The sequence below is a fragment of the Trematomus bernacchii genome, unplaced genomic scaffold (assembly GCF_902827165.1).
Source record: "Trematomus bernacchii unplaced genomic scaffold, fTreBer1.1, whole genome shotgun sequence".
Taxonomy (NCBI): Eukaryota; Metazoa; Chordata; class Actinopteri; order Perciformes; family Nototheniidae; genus Trematomus; species Trematomus bernacchii.
In genome coordinates this window covers 4,710,010-4,729,531 of record NW_022987662.1, presented here as the reverse complement: position 1 = coordinate 4,729,531, position 19,522 = coordinate 4,710,010, and the positions used below count along the sequence as shown (strand labels likewise).

The following is a 19,522-nucleotide window of genomic DNA, read 5'->3' as shown; positions in this document are numbered from 1 at the left end:
CTGTGTACTCTAACATACAAACATGTGATCACACTTGTGATCAGATGTCACTTCCTCACTCTATATGTTAATGTACGTCTGACAACAAAGCTAAGACAAAAGGGACTAACTGTAACGATATCACAATATACAACTACAAAAGAGTAATAAGGGATCTTTAGATGGGCTGGATTTGTGTTAAAGGTCCCCTATTATACTGTTTTTCATCAATATATTATAGGTCTCAGATATATACAAAACATGTCTCTGAAATGTTTGGCTCCAAATACCAAACAGCATCCCATAATCCCCTCTGTTTCAGCCCTGTTTCAAAAGAGCTGATTCTCTGTCTGTTACTTTAGATCAGGGGTCTCCAACACGTCAATCGGGCAGCTTTTCAGTAGCTCGCCGCTCGATTATCGATTATAGCGTAGTAAGGTTGCTTCTTGATTTTTCGGCCGCGGCTGGACAATAACGTTTTTTTGTTTTTTAATGACACGAATATCAAATTGGTCGGTGACGCAGAGATCAAGGAACAGACGTGACAGCGGCACAGCGACACAAGGATTTGTGTTTTTTTTAAAAACACTCGTTATCGTCATGTCAGGTTTTTGGTGGATTTAATCAAGTCTTGGATTGCAGAGTATGAATGTCCTCTTGCTATTTTCAGTTGATAAATACGTGTGTAAAGTTTGTGAAGGCAGGAGGAAAAAGCCTCCGCGATCACCGTCTCCTCTGTTCCTCCAAACCCCGCCCCCCCCTGAAAATAATGAGTGACAGGCTGATAGTAACCTGATAGAAACTTTATTATTCACTTAATCACTGATTGAGATATGATGAAGCTAACTTAATCTCATACATTCATGGGATTTATGTAACAGTAAGACAGAGAATGTAAGTGTGCACCCACATGCACTATTTTAGTTTGTATGCTGTTGTAAATACTCCTGTTGTCTGCTATGTTCAGACTCAAGTCATGTGTGTGATGCCACATGCAGGACCTTCAGTGTCCTTTTTTTAAACAGAAGACCGTTGCTAGAAGCTGCAGCTAGACTGCAGAATTATTAGTTTTTTGTTTTTGAGGATGGAACAATTTCACACACAGATATAGGGAGGCTAGACCTATACAATTGATTTATTATGGTTTATAATATCATGTCATGACGAAGAAAAAGAAGGCTGAACTGTTCAGTGTCAATCCTGTGGAGATGGAGATGGAGGTTATACATCTCCAAAATCATGTTCAGCTTAAGTCTCAGCAAAACTGGAGCCTTGCAGACCCAGACAACTATAAGAACATTCACCAAGCAGCACTGAACATGTCTGCTTTATTTGGCTCTACATACCTTTGTCAAGCAGCTTTTTCTGACATGAACGAAATCTAAATACAGAACAAGACTGACTGAGTACTAAGTGGACACTCCAGCACACACCTCTATGGTGGACTCCATGCAGTGCCATTCATCTCACTGACTGTAAAAAAGAGTGAATGCACTTATTTTACACATGTGCCATAAGATGCTTGTCAGGTAGTGATTAAGGACATGTATGTGAATGTTCAGTGTAGTACTCACTATGTGGGCCACAATAATATGTGAGAAATTGTCATTTTCTTGGACCTTGATGTGAAGTTAAGATTTTTGATAAGCTTTAGGTATTGCAATTTCACACGTGTACAAAAGTAGCTTAATTCAACAGATGAGGGCTATGGGAATAAATGTAAGCGATGTGATGGAAGTAGCTCTTGGCCACTTTCATTTTTTCAAAGTAGCTGGAGACCCCTGCTTTAGATGAAAATAAGGAGCCACTCCCCACGCCCCTCTGTGAGATATTTGGTAAAAAAAAGAACCCAATGGTGCTCTAGGAGGAGATTCGGTGATAAGGTGGGGGGGGGGGGGGGTTACCTTGGTTGGTTATTGGCTAATGGTTACACAAGCCAAAAAATCGTTATGACATCATAAAGTGGCCAAAATCTGATCTGCTCATTTTCAGACAGGTTTTTATATAAATGGATCAGGACAAAAAGTGCGAGAATCTTTTTTCCTGAAACTTTCAGAATCTCTTGGGACACATGTTGATGTAGAAAAGATGTGAACAAGTGGATTTTGCATAATAGGTGACCTTTAAGCTAACTGGCTGCTGATAGTAGCTTTAGGTCAGATATTGCCATCAAATCATCAAACTCTTTATTTTATTTCCAAAAGGGCCTTTAGGTCAACTGTTTTCCAAATGTGTAAAGCACACAAACACAGCCCTTCTGTTACTTGTTTTCCTTTTTTTCAAAGTTATTAGAAATCTGTAATGTAATAGTCACTTGTAGTAAATGTCATATGATCTGTGGCCTTCATGAAAACAGGGAAGTATCAAAGAGAAAGTCACAGAATCACAAGACAAGAGGTTACACAATCAGCAGGGGATTAACAGCACATGACTTTATCTAGAAATACTGGCCTTTACAATAACTATGAAGGGCAGGAGAAAAGCTCTCCATCTCATGTCTGCTGTCTAGACTGTGAAATCAACTAAAACGATTTTTTTATATACAACTCATCAAAGTCACCTAATAGCACAAGTGGAGAGTCATTTCTCTAATTCACTGACTCCCACATTTCTCACAAAGCAGAAAATGTTTTAGTTTTTGACTCAATGCGTTTTCCTAGAAGTTGATTATTCCCCAGGTGAGATTTCAAATGTTGCCAGTTATACTCTGTCTGTGATGGTTTGTGTCTGGTGATGATTCAGTGTGTGAAAGTTTCCTTCTCACTCACATGGAGGTGGCCATAGACGAGAAACATTGTGCACACTTGTTGACATTTGATACTGCGATATGGCTGGCATTAGTGCTGCCACGGTGAAAAAAACTCTTATCACATGGTGAGGCTCCTCAGGTGCAGGCGCACGTTTCTCTTTCGTCACCATGTTTCCACCAGTGGACGCAGAGCCGCAGCAAACTCTGCAAGGAGGAAGTGGAAGAAGCTTGTTGGGGCCCGCCGTGACGCTGCTTCCTGTTCCCATGACTGTGTTACAGTTTCCAGAGTTGTTAAAAGAGGCCGTGGGTGCGCACGTTGTCTCAGTCGTCCCACTGCATCAGGTCTGTTTGATTCTCTCTGTGGATTAGTAACTCAAACCATGCTGTTATTTCGCCCACAGTTCGCCTGAGGTCAAAGAACGCTGGTTAGATACTCTTCACAGGTAAGAAACAACTTTATTTTCCTTTTATAAATGGAAATGTTATCATAATATCCTTACATTATCATAATAGCGAGATTAATAGTACTCAAGCTGCATTGTTAAACCATTTTGATCAATGTTGACCACACTTCAGGGAGTACACAATCATCAGCTAGAGTCAATTAATATCACTAAAAGTCTGTTTAAATCGTATTTAGAAACATAGCTCTTTCAAATATACATTTTTGTGAACATGATGTCGGTAACAGCAGTATGGCATGTTCGGATAATTAAGAACAGTGTTCATTCTGTCACTAATAATAAATAAATATGACTAAATAAGTACATTCATTGTGATATTGATCTGTTGTAAAGTTGATAGACAAAAGTGTCAAATACCAGACTTTTTGTGCGCTTGTGTTTGATCTAAAATGCAAAGCCAACAACGTGTGAATACTCAGGCAGAGTTTTGCAAAAGAGTTGAAGGACAAATAATAATGAATATGTGTATTCCTCACTCCAGGAAAATTAAAGAAGCAAAGGCTGGTTGTGCTTCTTCCCCCCCAGACGTCCTCATGAAGGTTTTGAGTGGCAGCATCACGGTTAGTCTCTCACTGAGCCTGTCCAATAGGAACCACAACATATTTATACTCAGAAAGAGCTTTTACTAAATAATATCCATCCCCATCTCTCATGTTTCTTTCAGACTAAAACTCTGACAGGAGGTGGCATGGAGCAATTCATCGACTTTCCACTTGACGTAAGTTAAAAACCTCATTTCACTGGCTTCTTGATATAAAAGGTATTCAAGCGAAAAAGCTTGTTTGTGAAAAACACCTGCACCTTCCCCTCATGCTGAATTGGAGGACATATGTGCAAGATGCCTCTGAACGTGTATTTACTGTAGCTGCAAAAACACAGTTGTACCACAATTCAAAAAAAGGTTTTATATTTGAAGATGATAATAATGATGCATCTGATTGACTTATGGTTATTTCAACTCATTCACATGTCAGTAGTCATGAATGGCGAGTGTGTGTGGTGCGTTAAAAAAACACACACCCCGTCCCTTCCGTCCTCTTGCCTTGCTCATTGTTCCTGTTTCACACTTCCCCACATGACTTTTTCTTTATTTTGTTGCCAGGGCGATGCAAAGATCTCCGCAGTGTCAAAGCAGTTGGTTAACCAGGAGGACAAGACTCCCATTGGTGAGTTTGAAAGAGGCAGTTTGGAAGGAGGGTGGGGCTGGTTAATTGTGAAGAGGTTTGACCACAGAGAACAACCAGAGACAGAAAAGGGGAAATCTACTGATAGGAGTGTAGAAGTGGTGGTTTTTTTGTAACACATTGGCACTATGGCCTATAATATTGCAGATCGTGGGTTGTTGAACTCATTTTAAATCAGGAAGAAGTATATAATATTTAATAAAGACGTTTGTGCTCTCCTCAGAAACCAAGTGGAAGCTGGCGCGGCGGAGACTCGGCTCCAGTTTCATCAACAAAGCGAGACGATCAGAAACCGAGAGAAAGAATCAACTCTTTGGACGGCCCCTCTGCAAAATATGCCCTGATGAATGCTCACTTCCTAAACCAGTCACAGTAAGTTAACCTCAAATGTCAGATCTCATCACTTCCTCTTGCCAGTCAAGTTTTCGATCAGGCGGAACAAAAAGAGCTTGATGGCTTAGTCCCAAAACTATTTCTCATGTCACTGCTTTGTGCAGCTTTTCCTATTATTTTAAGGAATATGACCACTGAATGCTCACTATAAGCCACTGCAGTCAACACAGTGTCATTAGGCAAGATGTACACCTCAATTTGCCTAAGATGGTGTGGCCAACATGTGTGTGAATGTGTGGCACCTTGTATAGCACACTCTTCCACTATAAATGTGTGTGTGTGTGCTGACTGGTATATGTAAAAGCACTTTGAGTTGTTGCTAAGACTGGAGAAGCAGGATTATAATGCGGTCCTTTGACCAATTACCTAAAACATGCACCTTCTTAGGTGAGCTTTGATCTTTTTGGAATCCGTTAATAAGGGCAGCCAACCATGCGAGTGCTTGATCTGCACGTAAATTAGTGTCATCACAAAATGCCATGCTTTGTTACCTTGTTCTCACCTCTTTCTGTCCCCTTCCTTTCACCAGGAGCTGCTGGTGTGGCTGAGGAAGAGAGGGCCGTCCACAGAGGGAGTGTTTCGGAAAACGTGCAACAACAAGAAGATGGTGGACATCAGGGAGCAGCTCAACAGCGGCATGGAGGTGGACATGGAGAGCCAGCCGGTCGTCCTGCTCGTCGGGCTTCTCAAAGTACGTTCCTGCCCTGATCCCATTTTATATTATACCACTAGGAGTGTCTACGGGTATTGACAATAACCGTCATATTAAATATTAATATCATGTTAGTAATATTGTGTAAGTAACGTAGCGCCTCTTAAATAATTTCCCTTTTGTTTTTATGGCAGATGTTCGTTGCATTTTTACTATTAGCTAGTGTCATTTTTTGTTTTCGTTGTTGTACGGTGTACAGTCATGGTTAAATACCCTCTCTAATAATTTGCCGAAACTAAATGCAAAACAAACAAAGTTAAAGATACATTTGACTGACGGCATTATTCTTTTCTATAGATGTCATCATCAAATCATTATTGTGAGTTATTTGGGCTGCAATAGTACAGTAGTTGAAAAGATGACTTCGCTACCACTATACAATTCACTGTGAATCTTACTCCTATATATTTATATACCTATTACCAATAAAGGCCTGGCTACACATTTAGCATTCATCTAACTACTATTTCACCTGATGCTTCTGTATGTGACCATTACCACCATGACCACAATTCCTCAAATATATCAATGATACTATTACTACTACCACAGAAGTACTCGGATACAAATGAAAATACCAAAGGCTTTATACAACCAAAGGCATAGTGGAGTAAAATGTTGATTAAAAGCATAGATGGAAATATTCAGGTAAAATAACTCAAAATGTCACATATTGTAAGTACAGCACTTGGTTATTCTCCACCAGTACTACTACTACTCCTACGATATTTATCATCATTTAATTAACATTATACACAACATGTATTTCAGTCAGAACAATATGCGATACCTTTTATGTTTTTCTTCCTACTCACCCAATCCTACAGATAGAATTTTAGAAGCATCAGATATTTTGTATTGATGAGCACTGTGTCTTACCACCGTCCCTCTCTTGATCCTTGCAGAGTTTTCTGAAGGAGCTTCCTGGCAGCCTGCTAGTGTCTGAACTTTATGACAAGTGGATGGCGGCTCTGGACATTGAAGACAGCCAGCAGAAAGCTCTGGAAACCAAAAAGTAAGAGATGAATGTTAATGAGTCTAGACAGACACTGCCCTTAAACTGCAGATGTGACCCCTCAGTGTGTAATTATACATTACATTTATACATGTTTTTTGAGTGGAATTTTGCAGAACATTCCCAATGTCCACCATATATAGACTGAACACAAACCACTTCTCCTTTTTAAGTCTGTCTAGATTTAAAAAAGGAAGAAACCTATTTTTTTTTTTTTTTTTTAAAAGAGCGCCAAGCTAATGTGTTCTTCCTGTTCTCTTTTTTCCTCTTCCTTCCCCCTTTCTGCTACCCGCCTACAGGGTGGTAGATGAGATCCCGGGGCCCAACAAACTCCTCCTGCAGTATCTGCTCTGCGTCCTCCATCACATCCTGGAGAACGCTGCCTCTAACAAGATGGACGCCCACAACCTGGCGGTGTGTATCGGCCCGACGCTGCTGCAGCTGGACGACACCCCGCTGGAAGAGCAGAAGGAAAAAACCGAAAAAGTAAAGAGAACTGTTATGACTGTACTTTCTCCTTTTGGTGCTTTGAAGCTTCGTGGTTTCTTGGTGCAGAAAACCTCAAAAGGTTTCATAAGATAAGATGACTCTTCCACAGAGTTTTGTAAGCTGTTTGTTTAGTTAAGAGCTTATCTTACCTAAACAAACTGTTTGTTTTTATCTGATTTCTATCTGGTAACTTTGCTAATAGTTGCTTATTGTCTTATTTGTTGCAGGTCTCAAAGCTAACCAAGTACCTGATTGAGCATTGTGAGATCGTTGGGGAGAATATCCCAAATCTGCTGGATACTGATGAAGGTACATTACACCTCAATCAATGCTTTGTTTATTACTCTTAGGGACTGTACCTTTTTGTTATTTTTGAAAAAAAAACAAGGTTAGTCATGCCCTCACCCCTAATTCTCAATTTAACTCAGATTTTAACCTTAATATATTTAGGAAATAATAATGTTTACATGCTGCACTAGGAGGGAAATGGCCAAAACTCTGCCATAACTAATGGTGCATTGCATTTTGATTTAAATTCAATAAAGTAGCTGTGGCTATTGACAACAAATGTGCACTCTTTAAACATTCAAGGTTCATCAAAGCTTAGACATTGCTCCACTACAGTAGCAACAAAAACACAATTTACTGAGGTAAGATTGTTGCCCTCTATGATGCAGGACACACACAAAAGGCTGAACTATTCACCATTCAATCTCTCTATTCAATGAATTGTGCAAAAAATGGATTATTGTTGGAATTTAGAACATTTTATAATTGTTCTGGCTCTCTCAAACATGTTAGACCAGCCTCGCTTTATAAATAGCTAAACAAAAATAACCCTCCATATTTTTACTGACCCCACCTTCACCCTAAACATTTTCGTACAGTCCATAATTCAAGTGAAATTGAATTGCATACACACTTAGTAACACATTTTGAGATCCTAACCATGTCCTCCTGCTCTTGCTCTGCAGACTCGCTGTGCTCCCAGCACCATGACTCAGCGTACGACAGCACTGACCTGGATGGAGATGGAGAGAGCGGGACGTCCTCCTCCAGGGAGGGTTGTCCCAGCTTCCCCACCTCCTCCTGGCCCGCTGAGACCGAGTTCAACTCAAAATCACCATTCAGCCGCCGTTGCTCCGAGCCCATCATCCTGCTCTCAGCCGACCTGCACAGCCACTGCAGCCACTCCAGGAGCCACGACGACTGCTCGCTGGAGAGGACGCACTTTGAGGAGCAGCCACTCAGAAAGCAGATCTCCGACGACTCCTTCCTGCTCAGAGAACGAGGTGGAGCAAAACAGGTGTCCTTTCCAAAACTGAGCAGCAGCTCCAACATGGATCACCTGCCCTACATGGCAGCGAACTGCTCCTGCTCCTCTCTGGAGAGCGCCGCCTCGAATCAGTCAGAAGGCTCTGTTTTCACCAGCTCTCCCGTGGGGTCGCCAACCTGCACCCGGAGAGAAAACAAAACCATTGAGCAGGACATTCCAAGGCCGATTCCAGATGACAAAAAACGTTCACAGTCCATGAGAGTTGCCAGTAAAGTCCTCATGAGGACCAGGAGCTTAGGAGCCTTCAGCAGGGGCAGCTTGAAGAAGGACTCTCAGAAGGAAAACTCCTTCCCCTGTGAAACTCTGCAGGAGGACTCTCAGAGTGAAGCAGATCCACCGGCTGAGCCCAAACCTCGCCCTCTGTCCGCCTTTGAAGTGTTCAAGCAGGTGGACAGCAAGATCCCCTGCAGACCCCCGTCGTACATGCAGGCGGTGCAGAACGCCGGTTCTCCTCCACGGTACGGATCGATGACTGTACACGACGCCATCGAGCAGGGGAGAAGGTCCCGGCCATCCTCTGTAAATTATGACTTCCCAGGCACCAGCTCAGTCTGTCAGTACAGAGACTCTTTCCCTCAGGAGGCGCAGGACAACGCTAACGTCCAGCAGCGGCAGCCTTTCCGGCAGAGAGCGATGTCAGAGTCCGTGTCCGCAGGTCGCCGAGAGGCCGTGTCCCGGAGATGCAGCCAGCCTGTGTTTGAGGAATTTTGTTACGCCAAGGAGTCTTATGTTTGAATGACTTTACACAGATTGGAATTTTAGATATATACAAACATTTATCAGTGGGCATAGCCGAAGATCTGGTTTTCAAACTTCAATACAGCAACCCTGCAAACTCATTTTATTTTTAACTCATTCAGAGAAAAGCATTTGTGATCTTTGCTGATTTAGAGAACATAATATTGTGAGTACTTTGCTTCATAATAGCAGCTACCTACTCCCCTTTTCACTGTTCTTGGGTTGTTGAGACAGAGGAAATGTGATTCAAGGCTCTGCCCACTGAGCAGCTCTGTGTTAGAGAATTGCTTGTATATGTCCAGATATTCCAATCTTTATTTTATCACTGTTTCACTTTAAATGAATGTCATATGTGGTTGCACTTTCTCAGTAGTACTATTAAGAGTACACCACTTAAAAGAGATGTAGTTATTTTATGTATGATAGTCTATCACGATGAAGCTATGAAAACACAGTTGACTGTGGATCAAATATGCTATGAGTTTTCATTTTCTGTTTTAGTTGTGATGTGTACAGTATTGCTAATAATATTTTTGCTTTTTGTAAATTCTCTTCTAATGCATTGTATTTTTCTTCCACTACACTAAAGCACTTTTTCTTGTGATAGACTATGCTTTGTATGCTAAATTGTAAATAAAATAAGATAGATGTAATATTTGTCATGCGGTTTTCCAGATGGTTTGAGCTCTAATGGAAGAAAATAACGCAATAAAAGAAAATAACAAAAGAAAAAATGTCCTTCTCTGTTTCTGTGAGACTGTATAAAAGGTTCATGCCAGAAATAGAGGCCCACGTGAATCGCAGCAGCATTGTATGATACAATGGACCACGGAGACTCATTCGTCCCAGTTTGTTTGGCTGATGTCTTTCATAAAAGAAGCAAACATGCCTCATTGAGAGAACAGCATGTTCAGGCACATGCGCTAACACAGAAGGAAACCAGGCGTGGTCACATGGGCGGATTTGGTTTTTCTCTGAATTGCAGTTCTTGTCTCTTGACTGATCTGATGCCACCTCTCTTCCTTCCTTTCTTAGGTTGTCTAACACTCTGTTTCCTTCCTCGACTAGCTGATACAATTCATACCAACGTTTAAACAGTGAGTTACACAAGTCAGAGCAACTTCCCGAAATCCACGTCAATATGTGAAGCATACAAGTTATTACACCTGAATCAAATGGGAATTTCTGTTATTCTACATTAGGTTTTGTGATTTGTGTGGGGATTAAAAAACAGGAAGATCTTGTAACATAATGCAGCCCAACAACACTACAAGCCTAAAAACAATCAGCCAAAGATCTTTAAAAGTACTTTTACTGCTTGTTCAATTTTGTTTTCTTTGACATATTTCTTTGATCATGTCTCATTGATGTTGTCACATAAAAGAAAAATGTAATAAGTGATATTGTGAATTACTTCAGCGCTTGAATTAACAGCAAGGCAGCAGAATTTGTCTGCTCTGATTCCACTTCTGGTTGAAGACGGCTCATCTTAAGCTGCAAGTTGATCTAATTTAATGCAGAAAAAAACTAAAAGCCAAAGTGAGGGAACTTGAGTCTTCAGGTATCTGTTGAAATACCTTTGCCAAAATACAGTGGTTGTGTTGCAGGTAACTTCATAGCTTAACTCAAAACAGACGCAAAACAAGTTTAATTAGCGGCTTTATGAATGATGAGGCTGACTTGTAATAAACACTTCAGAGTTTATGATAAACAATCAATCCCATGCATCGGTGAAACAATTGCGAAATAACTTCCATATACTGCATTGCTTTAAGTACCTATACGCCTTACAATAAGAGTTCATTTCAATCAACTTATAACAAGCTGCTCTTTCACTCTGATTTTCACAATAAACCTAATGTGCCCCTCATCAGTGAACATTGTTAATGCTTAGCTCAATGTGATTGCTCATTGTATATGAAAGGCGGAGCGGCACAAAGCATCGCATTTGTAACAGAAATAATGATGAAATAGGTCATACAAAAGGAAATATTTGCTGTATTTTTACCATTACAATTCTAAAGAATATGTTAATTTCCGCAACAGAGATGATAGATAATAATATGTTTGCTTTTTTACAGCTCTGTGCTTTTTTATATTTATATATGATTTACGTTGAGGCATCTGAGAGGAGAATGTTAACTGTAATTTACTCTTGAATCTGAGGGTGTTACTTTCAGGCTGCATACAGCCCTGAAAGTAATAAATCACACATGGGAATAAACCTGCAGCAGTCAACTTGCTCTCAATGCACCACTCACCACACATTGCACAATCATAGACTTAAATTACATTTTAATTTAACCCATTTTTCACACAAGTATTATTTTTAGTCGTAAAGCATTGGACTGCATTACATTGTCGCTGCATATGTTCAGCCCATTCACATTGTGCATTTAAAAATATCACTTAGCGTTCAGTTATTGCCTCTCTTCTAACCTCACTGCTCCAAACTGCTCCCACTAACACCTGTTGACCTCCTGTCCTGTCCTCACTGTGCAGTATACTCACTAATAGATCCTTCCTCCACTTGGATGCCAATTATCTTTAATAAACATCCAGATTCCCGGGGGCTTGAGTCATCACCTACTGTTTCAAAAGAGTGGACCAAGTAGGAGCACACACTGAGGAAGTGCTTGTTCTATAGTTATTTATGTTTGTGGATTTAAAAGGTTTAATCCATTCTGGAAAAACGTTCTCTTTTTTTACTTCAAAGAATGATGTTGTAAATACATTACTGCACTGAATAGAAATGAGTGTGTGCCCTGGTTGCATAATCTCATGGCTTACAGTCAACACTAATGAGAAGAGCCCAACAGTCTACCCTTTAATTACGCTTCATGATTTGTGACAGCCCAACATAAACAATATAACATGCAGAGGAAAGCAAATCCCAGTCCTTTACAACTCACTCGTTTGAACAGACGTTCATTATTTATAATATAGTGAACATAATTATTATAAACACATGATGTAGGTCCAAAGTAGTCTTCTCCTCCAGCAGCTGCTATATTTGGCTGTGTTGTGAATACAGTATCGTTTTTGTGGAAATGTTATGTAATGCCCCTTTGTTTTGTTATTTACATACAGTTTTCTCAATTGTTTCTTAAGATATAACTCAAATTCTAAGAAGTCATAAGAAGTACTTATCAGCATGTTTGATGGTTTTGTTGCGAATAAAGTTTTGATGATTCTTTGTGATCTATTGTTGTGTGTTATGTAACTAATCATACTTGCAAGAACTGGGGCACGATCATGAAATCTCTGATATGGAAAGCAAATGTGCTGTTCAGTCGTCACTCTGACCGCAGAGGCGCAGAGCTCTCACCTTTGTACTCACAAATACAGAATAGGGTTGTATTGCGGTGCCCTATTTTGTTCTGAAACTTTCAGACATTTTGTACAGCTGAAAATGCTCTCTGTGGTTAGGAACTTGTTGAGCAGAGTTTCTGCTTTCCTCTCCCAAATGCCTATGTGATGCCCACATTACAGTGTCATGAGCATAACAAGTCTGTTTTCAAGGGCACAGTTTAAACATTTCAATACTTTCTCTGTGATATTAACAGAAAATATACAGGACATTGGTTTTAACGATTCTATAAAGTTAATAAATAGGTGTAGTATAGCATTTACTTTGTTTGTCACCTATTGACTTCTGTACAGGAAATGGGCCTTACGTCACTGACTCATACTAAGAACTGAAAAGTGTTGAAACATAACAAGAAAAGCCACTAAGGTTGCCTGAACGCAAATACAAAAATAGTGCATCTGTTGACCCTCTAATTTGGTTTCAGTTGGAAAAAGGTTGCTTGTATGATATTGATTTAGTCTTTTACATTGGAAGTTAATTCTAACAAAAGACAAAAGGTCCATGTTGCTTTTGATTGTAACTATTCCAAAGTCAGTAAGCTTTTCAATAATTAAGTAAATAGAGCTCAATACATAACAATATAATACACATCTATACTTCCACAACAGTGCAAACTCCTGCAATATTCTAAAAAAAGACGTTGTGTTTTTTTTATTTGATTGTTTTTGTATTTGAATATTGAATTAAATCAATATAAAAAGGGTTTAAAACCATGACAAACTTTTTTACCGCCTAATTATAAAGGAAGTGACGTAGGGCAGTTCTACTAGACTTCCTGGAGACGGTTGCTACAACAGTTCGTTGCCAACTGTCACTCTACCACTTAACGTTACCTGATGTTTTGTCTACTAGTTTCTGACAGATAATGGCTTTTGTTTCACCCACCAAGAGGGATCAAAACGGAAGTTACACTTTCTCCAGCCGGCCCAGACCTGTGGAGGACAGGTCCAAGTACAGAGAGCCTCCGTCCGAACAGTGAGTTTGTTGATTGATTTGTGCTAAGCTAGGTGCTAACGTTGCTTCAGCGCTACCAGCATTGAATTAAGGCAGGTGGAACTAGCTAGCATACTGTAGCTAACACATCATAATATTCACTCACTTTCACAAACTACAGTTCAGAGGCAAATATTGTACTCTTTTTTACACTACCCTCAATTGACAGCTTTAGTTAGTTTCTAGGTTATTATCCACTGAATAAGATGTAAAGGTCAGGCACTAATAATCTGTCTACATGACTGCACTGTGTTTTTCCTGATGATGTAGGACCCAGAGTAATTATGGGAACATTATGTATGACCGCCGAGTTGTCAGAGGAAACACTTACGCCCAGCAAATCATACCAACTGTAAGTATGAAACACTCGTATCATTGAGCATGACCCCTTGTAGGTTTGCTTCTCTTTCTGACATTATATTTAAATCATGTGCATTATCTTCCCCCTTTGACAGACAGCTCTGCCAGACCCTGTAGAAGTACAGAGACAACAGGAGATCCGGAGGAGAACTGTTGCCACAAAGCGAGCCAGGGAGCAGTGCAGAACCAGGACTCCTGAAGCGCTGCAGGGCAGGAAACACATCGACGTTCAAACAGGCAAGGCTTCAAAACATTACTACTATCATTTGAGTTTCTCAAACGTGCTGTTTGAAACCAAAGTTGTTTTGTAATTCTCTTGCCCTTTAGACCTTTATCTGGAAGAATTAAGTGATGTTATAGTGGCTTCAGATATCGAGTGCCAGACTGATGCTTTCCTGGACAAACCAGCCACCCCGCTGTTCATACCTGCCAAATCTGGAAAAGATGTTGAAACCCAGATAGAGGAGGGAGAGGTAGGAAATTCAGAAAAGTCTTGGAAGTTTGGAAAACACATTACCCTAAATTGTTCAAGGTTTGGAAAGTGCTTGAATAAAAATGAACATGTCAGCACAATCTGGTGTTTCATCTTCACAATCACTCCATAGACACTTCATAGTTCTAGAACAACACATTTCAGACAATATTTAAAATGAAATGCTTGCAGGATAAAAAATAACCCTTGTGTATCAAGAAAAAACCCTTATTCTGAGTATGCTCTGCAGTTGTTTGACTTCGACAGGGAGGTGCAGGCGCTGCTGGAGGTGCTGGTGGGGAAGACGGTGGAGCAGTCCCTGGAGGAGGTGATGGAGGAGGAGGAGCTGGCCGGTCTGAGGGCACAGCAGAGGGCCTTCAGAGAGCTGAGGAACAACGAGCTGGAGGAGGTGCTGCGGCTCAAGGAGCAGGAGAGGCGCAGCAGTAAAGAAAAGGTATGGCAATGAAAATTCACTTTTTAAACCATTAAATAGGAGGAAGTCTATCCCAAAGCTTGAATATCAGGATAAACCAGGGACTCATGTCAGGAACATTCAGATGGAGTCGGGCTATTTCCTTTCATTTAAACTACAGTCAATGTGGCCGTACATCAGCAGAGTCAGGTTTCACAAGAGAGATGTCTACATTAAATAGTTTCCCCAATCCTATTCTGGGGTTGGTGTTGCAGAAAGGTAATATCCGGTGCAACGAACAATCAGTATTTGAGAATCAGACTTCCTGTTTGGTAATGTTGCCAGGGGAACGCTGTCAGTCAAATCTGATCAAACCATAACCTTACAGCCAGATGAAGCAAATGACTACTTTTTCTTCTGTTAAACTGTTGATTTATAACTTTCCTGACTCCAAATTACATTTTTAGACACAATTAGTTAAAACAAATACTTAATTTAACAATTTTTTGGGTGCTTTTACTCAGTAAAAGGATATTAGAGTGATATCACTGGCCCTTTATGGACTGATTCGGAACATTTTGGAGTAATGTAATCTATGAAGTTATCGGTTTTTGAAATCTTGTCCCTCTCTGTTTTGCTAAGCGCTCATTGCTGGGTTTTTTTGTGTGCATTTCCTAGAGAACATTTCCACTTGTCAATCAATTAGCAATCAACGTGCACCACTCACCACACATTGCACAATCATACACTTAAATTACATTTTAATTGAACCCATTTTTCACACAAGTATTATTTTTAGTCGTAAAGCATTGGACTGCATTACATTGTCGCTGCATATGTTCAGCCCATTCACATTGTGCATTTAAAAATATCACATAGCGTTCAGTTATTGCCTCTCTTCTAACCTCACTGCTCCAAACTGCTCCCACTAACACCTGTTGACCTCCTGTCCTGTCCTCACTGTGCAGTATACTCACTAATAGATCCTTCCTCCACTTGGATGCCAATTATCTTTAATAAACATCCAGATTCCCGGGGGCTTGGGTCATCACCTACTGTTTCAAAAGAGTGGACCAAGTAGGAGCACACACTGAGGAAGTGCTTGTTCTATAGTTATTTATGTTTGTGGATTTAAAAGGTTTAATCCATTCTGGAAAAACTTTCTCTTTTTTTACTACAAAGAATGATGTTGTAGTGTGTCCAAAACTATAACTGAGGGTGTTTTTCTAATTTGAGTTTCTGTATGTTTTGGTGTCTTCCTTGTCTCTGAGAAAAATGGATTGCCAAGACTACCCAGTTATTTTAATTATTTCAAGCAAAGATCATGTTTCCATAGTTCCAGAAAACATCTGTGGCTGTGTGCTTGAGGTTTTTCCACCATAGAAAAATACATCAAAGGATTGGGACAGCAGCAGATGAAGGAGCTATAGGAGAAATCTTGAGATATAATTTGTGCTTGTTTTTCCATCTGGCCTCAGGAGCGGAGAATTGCCCAGCAGAAGGAAGTGCTGAGGAAAGAGAGAGAGGTTGCAGAGAAGATTGCTGCGCGGGCGTTCACCCAGCAGTACCTGGCTGACCTCCTCCCCGCTGTCTTCACCTCGCTGAGAAGCCACGGATACTTTTATGACCCCGTGGAGAAAGGTCCGTCTTTCTTCTCCATCACCTGCTTCAATTAAAACCAACCATTCTACCTTTTTGACACATGAGGGCACCAGTGCACCGCCCTGCACACAGCAGCATCTGTTAAAACCTGCAGGCTGATCTGTGACCAGCAGCAGATGAGATCACTGTGATAATGTAATCTTTTACCATATTTGTGCTTGATTTTCTAGATATTGAAACTAATTTCTTCCCCTGGCTGATGGCTGAGGTGAACAACAGTTTGGAGAAGAGATACACGGCAAGAGCGCTGCTGGACAGTAAGGAAATATCAACAAATCTAATCAAAATGTATTCTACCCCCAAATCACCAAAAATGCCTCAAAGGGCTGTACAAAGCAAACAAAAGCAAAGACAAAAACAACAATACACTATCTATTTTTCCTGTTGAGCAGAAGACTTCCCTCTGCCCTAGTTTTCAAACCTGCTTTCTCAATGTTTCATGCCTATTTTAGGATGTTTGAATTTTCCAGGTTTCATTTTTTGGCTAAATTATTTCGTAATTTTTTTTTTTATGAATATTTAATACATTCTTCATGTAAAACCTTCCTTTCATTTATTTGTAATAATGTTGATGTTTGAACTATTGGTTGGATAAATGAACATTATAAAGGTGTCACTTTGGACACTGATGAACTCTATTTCTCACTATTTCACATTTCTTTACGAATTTAACAGATGATGTATTAATGTAAACCATTAAAAACTAAAAGGTATTTCACAGGTTCTCCTCCAGGGGTCATCAGGGCATATTCACTGTTGCAGCGCCATCTAGTGGCTGTTATTAAACATTACAGGTAATTCGTGTCAAACATATTTCAACAGAAATGACTTCATCCTGTCTCTCTCTCCCTCTCCCCCCCCCCCCCCCCCCCCTCTCTCTCTCTCTCCCCCCCCCCCCCCCCCCCTCTCTCTCTCTCTCTCTCTCTCTCTCTTTCAGCAATCATCGATGATGTCGCTTGGAAGAGACAGGAGGCGTTCAAGGACACACAGTGATATCTAACTGAGAAAGGTCAAGGGCATGAGTGCATTCTCGAAAATAAAATGTTTTTTCTTTGACGAAACTTCCACGAGGCATTTGTTAACAATCTTAAAATTATAATTGTAGTTGTAGTAGGGACGTTGTTGTGAAATAGTGGAAAATCCCATTGCTGTATTTTATTATTCTTTAAAAAAATCTTTGGACTTATTGCTGCATATTACAGTATAAATCAAAGAATTTCTGTACGGCAAGAAGAGATTTTTAAACTTTTCTTTAAACGTTGACCATCAGTGTTTGAAGTTGGGTTATTTTTGAAAAATAACTATACAAAAAATAATTGTGTTGGTTCTTAGCGGGTAACCTGTTTCAGGATTTGAATATTTTGAAATCCAAAAGGTTGTTCTAAATCATCAGTAACACTAATGTCAGGTGCAAAATTGTTTTTCTTGACAATGTTATCTGTGTTGTCTGTGTGTTAATACTGTGGCCAGGCAGGTGGAAACATACTTTCATTCTTACAGAGAATCAATCAATCATCAATCAATGTTTATTTATATAGCCCAATATCACAAATGTTACATTTGTCTCAGTGGACTTCACAGTTTGTACAGAATATCAGTATGATAATACGACACCCTCTGTCCTTAGACCCTCACATCGTACAAGGAAACACTTCCAAAGAAACCCCACAGTTTAAAGGGGAAAATGGGAGAAACCTCAGGGAGAGCAACAGAGGAGGGATCCCTCTCCCAGGACGGACAGACGTGCAATAGATGCCGTGTGTAAATCGAAGAGATAATACATTTTACAACATAGGTAGACCAAATGTTTGGAAATGCATGTGTCTATAATAAGAAGATGAATCCACGAGGATGTCAACAATCCTGTGGGAGCCATCAGGGAAGTAGTATGATGAGAGTCAGGCAGGACCACAGTGACAGGTTCAGCCACGACTCGAAATCCAGGACTCAGATCTAGGACTCAGGATCCAGGACTCGGGATGAACACACTCATTTATTTTATACTAAACATTACATGTTACAGCAGTGTAGAGCTTCAGCTGTTGCAAAACAAAGTGGTATGAAAAGATTTGGTTAGCATTGCTTACAGGGATTTCCTGTATATTTACATGTTGCTGCAAATGCAAGATCTGAAGTCCCTAAACACAACAATGGTCCTGTTGTTTTCTGCTTCAGCTTTGTAAGAAAAAAACATTATCTTAGTCTTTTATCACTGACGCCATTTTTCTTTCCGTCATAACAACCAGGCTGTGTATTTTTCCATTTCACTTATCAGAAGAAATGTTCTGCAAACACCAAACACAGCAGATCAGACAAATAATGTTAGTATTACTATTAATAAAAGAAGAAGAAGAAAAAGGTCCCAGAGGAGGAGAGGGACAGGTTAAAAAAAGGAACTCCGCATTTTTTGTAAACCATTCAAAGTGCCTTCCTGTGAATTGTATCTATTTTGCATCTGGCATCACTCTGCAAACAGCGGCTCATTCTGGTGCCGTAACAGGCAAATCAACACTGTTTTGCATTGCTCAGAAAGACTGCTTATTCAGCTATATTTAGCTCACCAGCCAAAACAAAAGCAAACTAAACTAAAAAAATCCCTTGGAATGATTTGATCTAGCCTATTTTCTACACTTCTGTCTTAGTTATGTGAAAGAACTACACACAGAACAATACGATTTTTCTTTTTATCTAAACACGTGTCACCAGTCCAAAGCAGTGTAACATTCCTTACAGCATAGCTAGCATACCATGTAAAAAATGTTAAGTAGAACAGGAAATAAAAAAAAATAAGTAAATATTGGAGGAACCCATCACAACTTCTTGTCAACTACATTTTGGGTAAACATGTAAGTTGTCATCAAAATGTACTACTGATCAGTGCTGGAATATTGTGTGAAAAAACAACAAAAAGAACAACACTCCTTCAAATTAACACAACAAAAATAAACCATACCAGTCCTAAATTAAAAAGACAATAAAGTTATCTTTGACTAAACACTATAACATCCCTTAAATGTTTTAAAACGAATCATCTTAAAGCACAGGTAACATGCAATGTAAGAACAGAAAACACACTTGTTCAAATCAGTTTGGTTTCCCTTCCTTCTACTTCCTTGTTTTTCTCTTCTCCCTTCCTCTCTTTTAAATTCATATCTACAGTGACATTAGGTAGGCTACTTTTGTACTTCTTATTC

General features: G+C 39.9%; 2 protein-coding genes across 2 annotated transcripts; both read left to right on the top strand.

Annotated features, from left to right (window-relative positions):
• Positions 1-3,037: 3,037 nt before the first annotated feature.
• tagapb (T cell activation RhoGTPase activating protein b) lies at positions 3,038-9,793 on the top strand. Its single transcript, XM_034135645.1, has 10 exons — positions 3,038-3,171; positions 3,674-3,752; positions 3,857-3,910; positions 4,295-4,358; positions 4,600-4,748; positions 5,299-5,460; positions 6,387-6,496; positions 6,796-6,982; positions 7,213-7,294; positions 7,960-9,793. The coding sequence occupies exons 2-10, from the start codon at positions 3,726-3,728 to the stop codon at positions 9,054-9,056; spliced, it is 1,932 nt and encodes a 643-aa protein (XP_033991536.1). The 5' UTR covers positions 3,038-3,171; positions 3,674-3,725; the 3' UTR covers positions 9,057-9,793.
• A 3,419-nt stretch (positions 9,794-13,212) lies between these two features.
• Positions 13,213-17,383, top strand: rsph3 (radial spoke head 3). Its single transcript, XM_034135667.1, has 8 exons — positions 13,213-13,404; positions 13,693-13,774; positions 13,878-14,019; positions 14,110-14,255; positions 14,505-14,708; positions 16,145-16,307; positions 16,499-16,585; positions 17,266-17,383. The coding sequence occupies exons 1-8, from the start codon at positions 13,295-13,297 to the stop codon at positions 17,319-17,321; spliced, it is 990 nt and encodes a 329-aa protein (XP_033991558.1). The 5' UTR covers positions 13,213-13,294; the 3' UTR covers positions 17,322-17,383.
• The last annotated feature ends 2,139 nt before the right edge of the window (positions 17,384-19,522 follow it).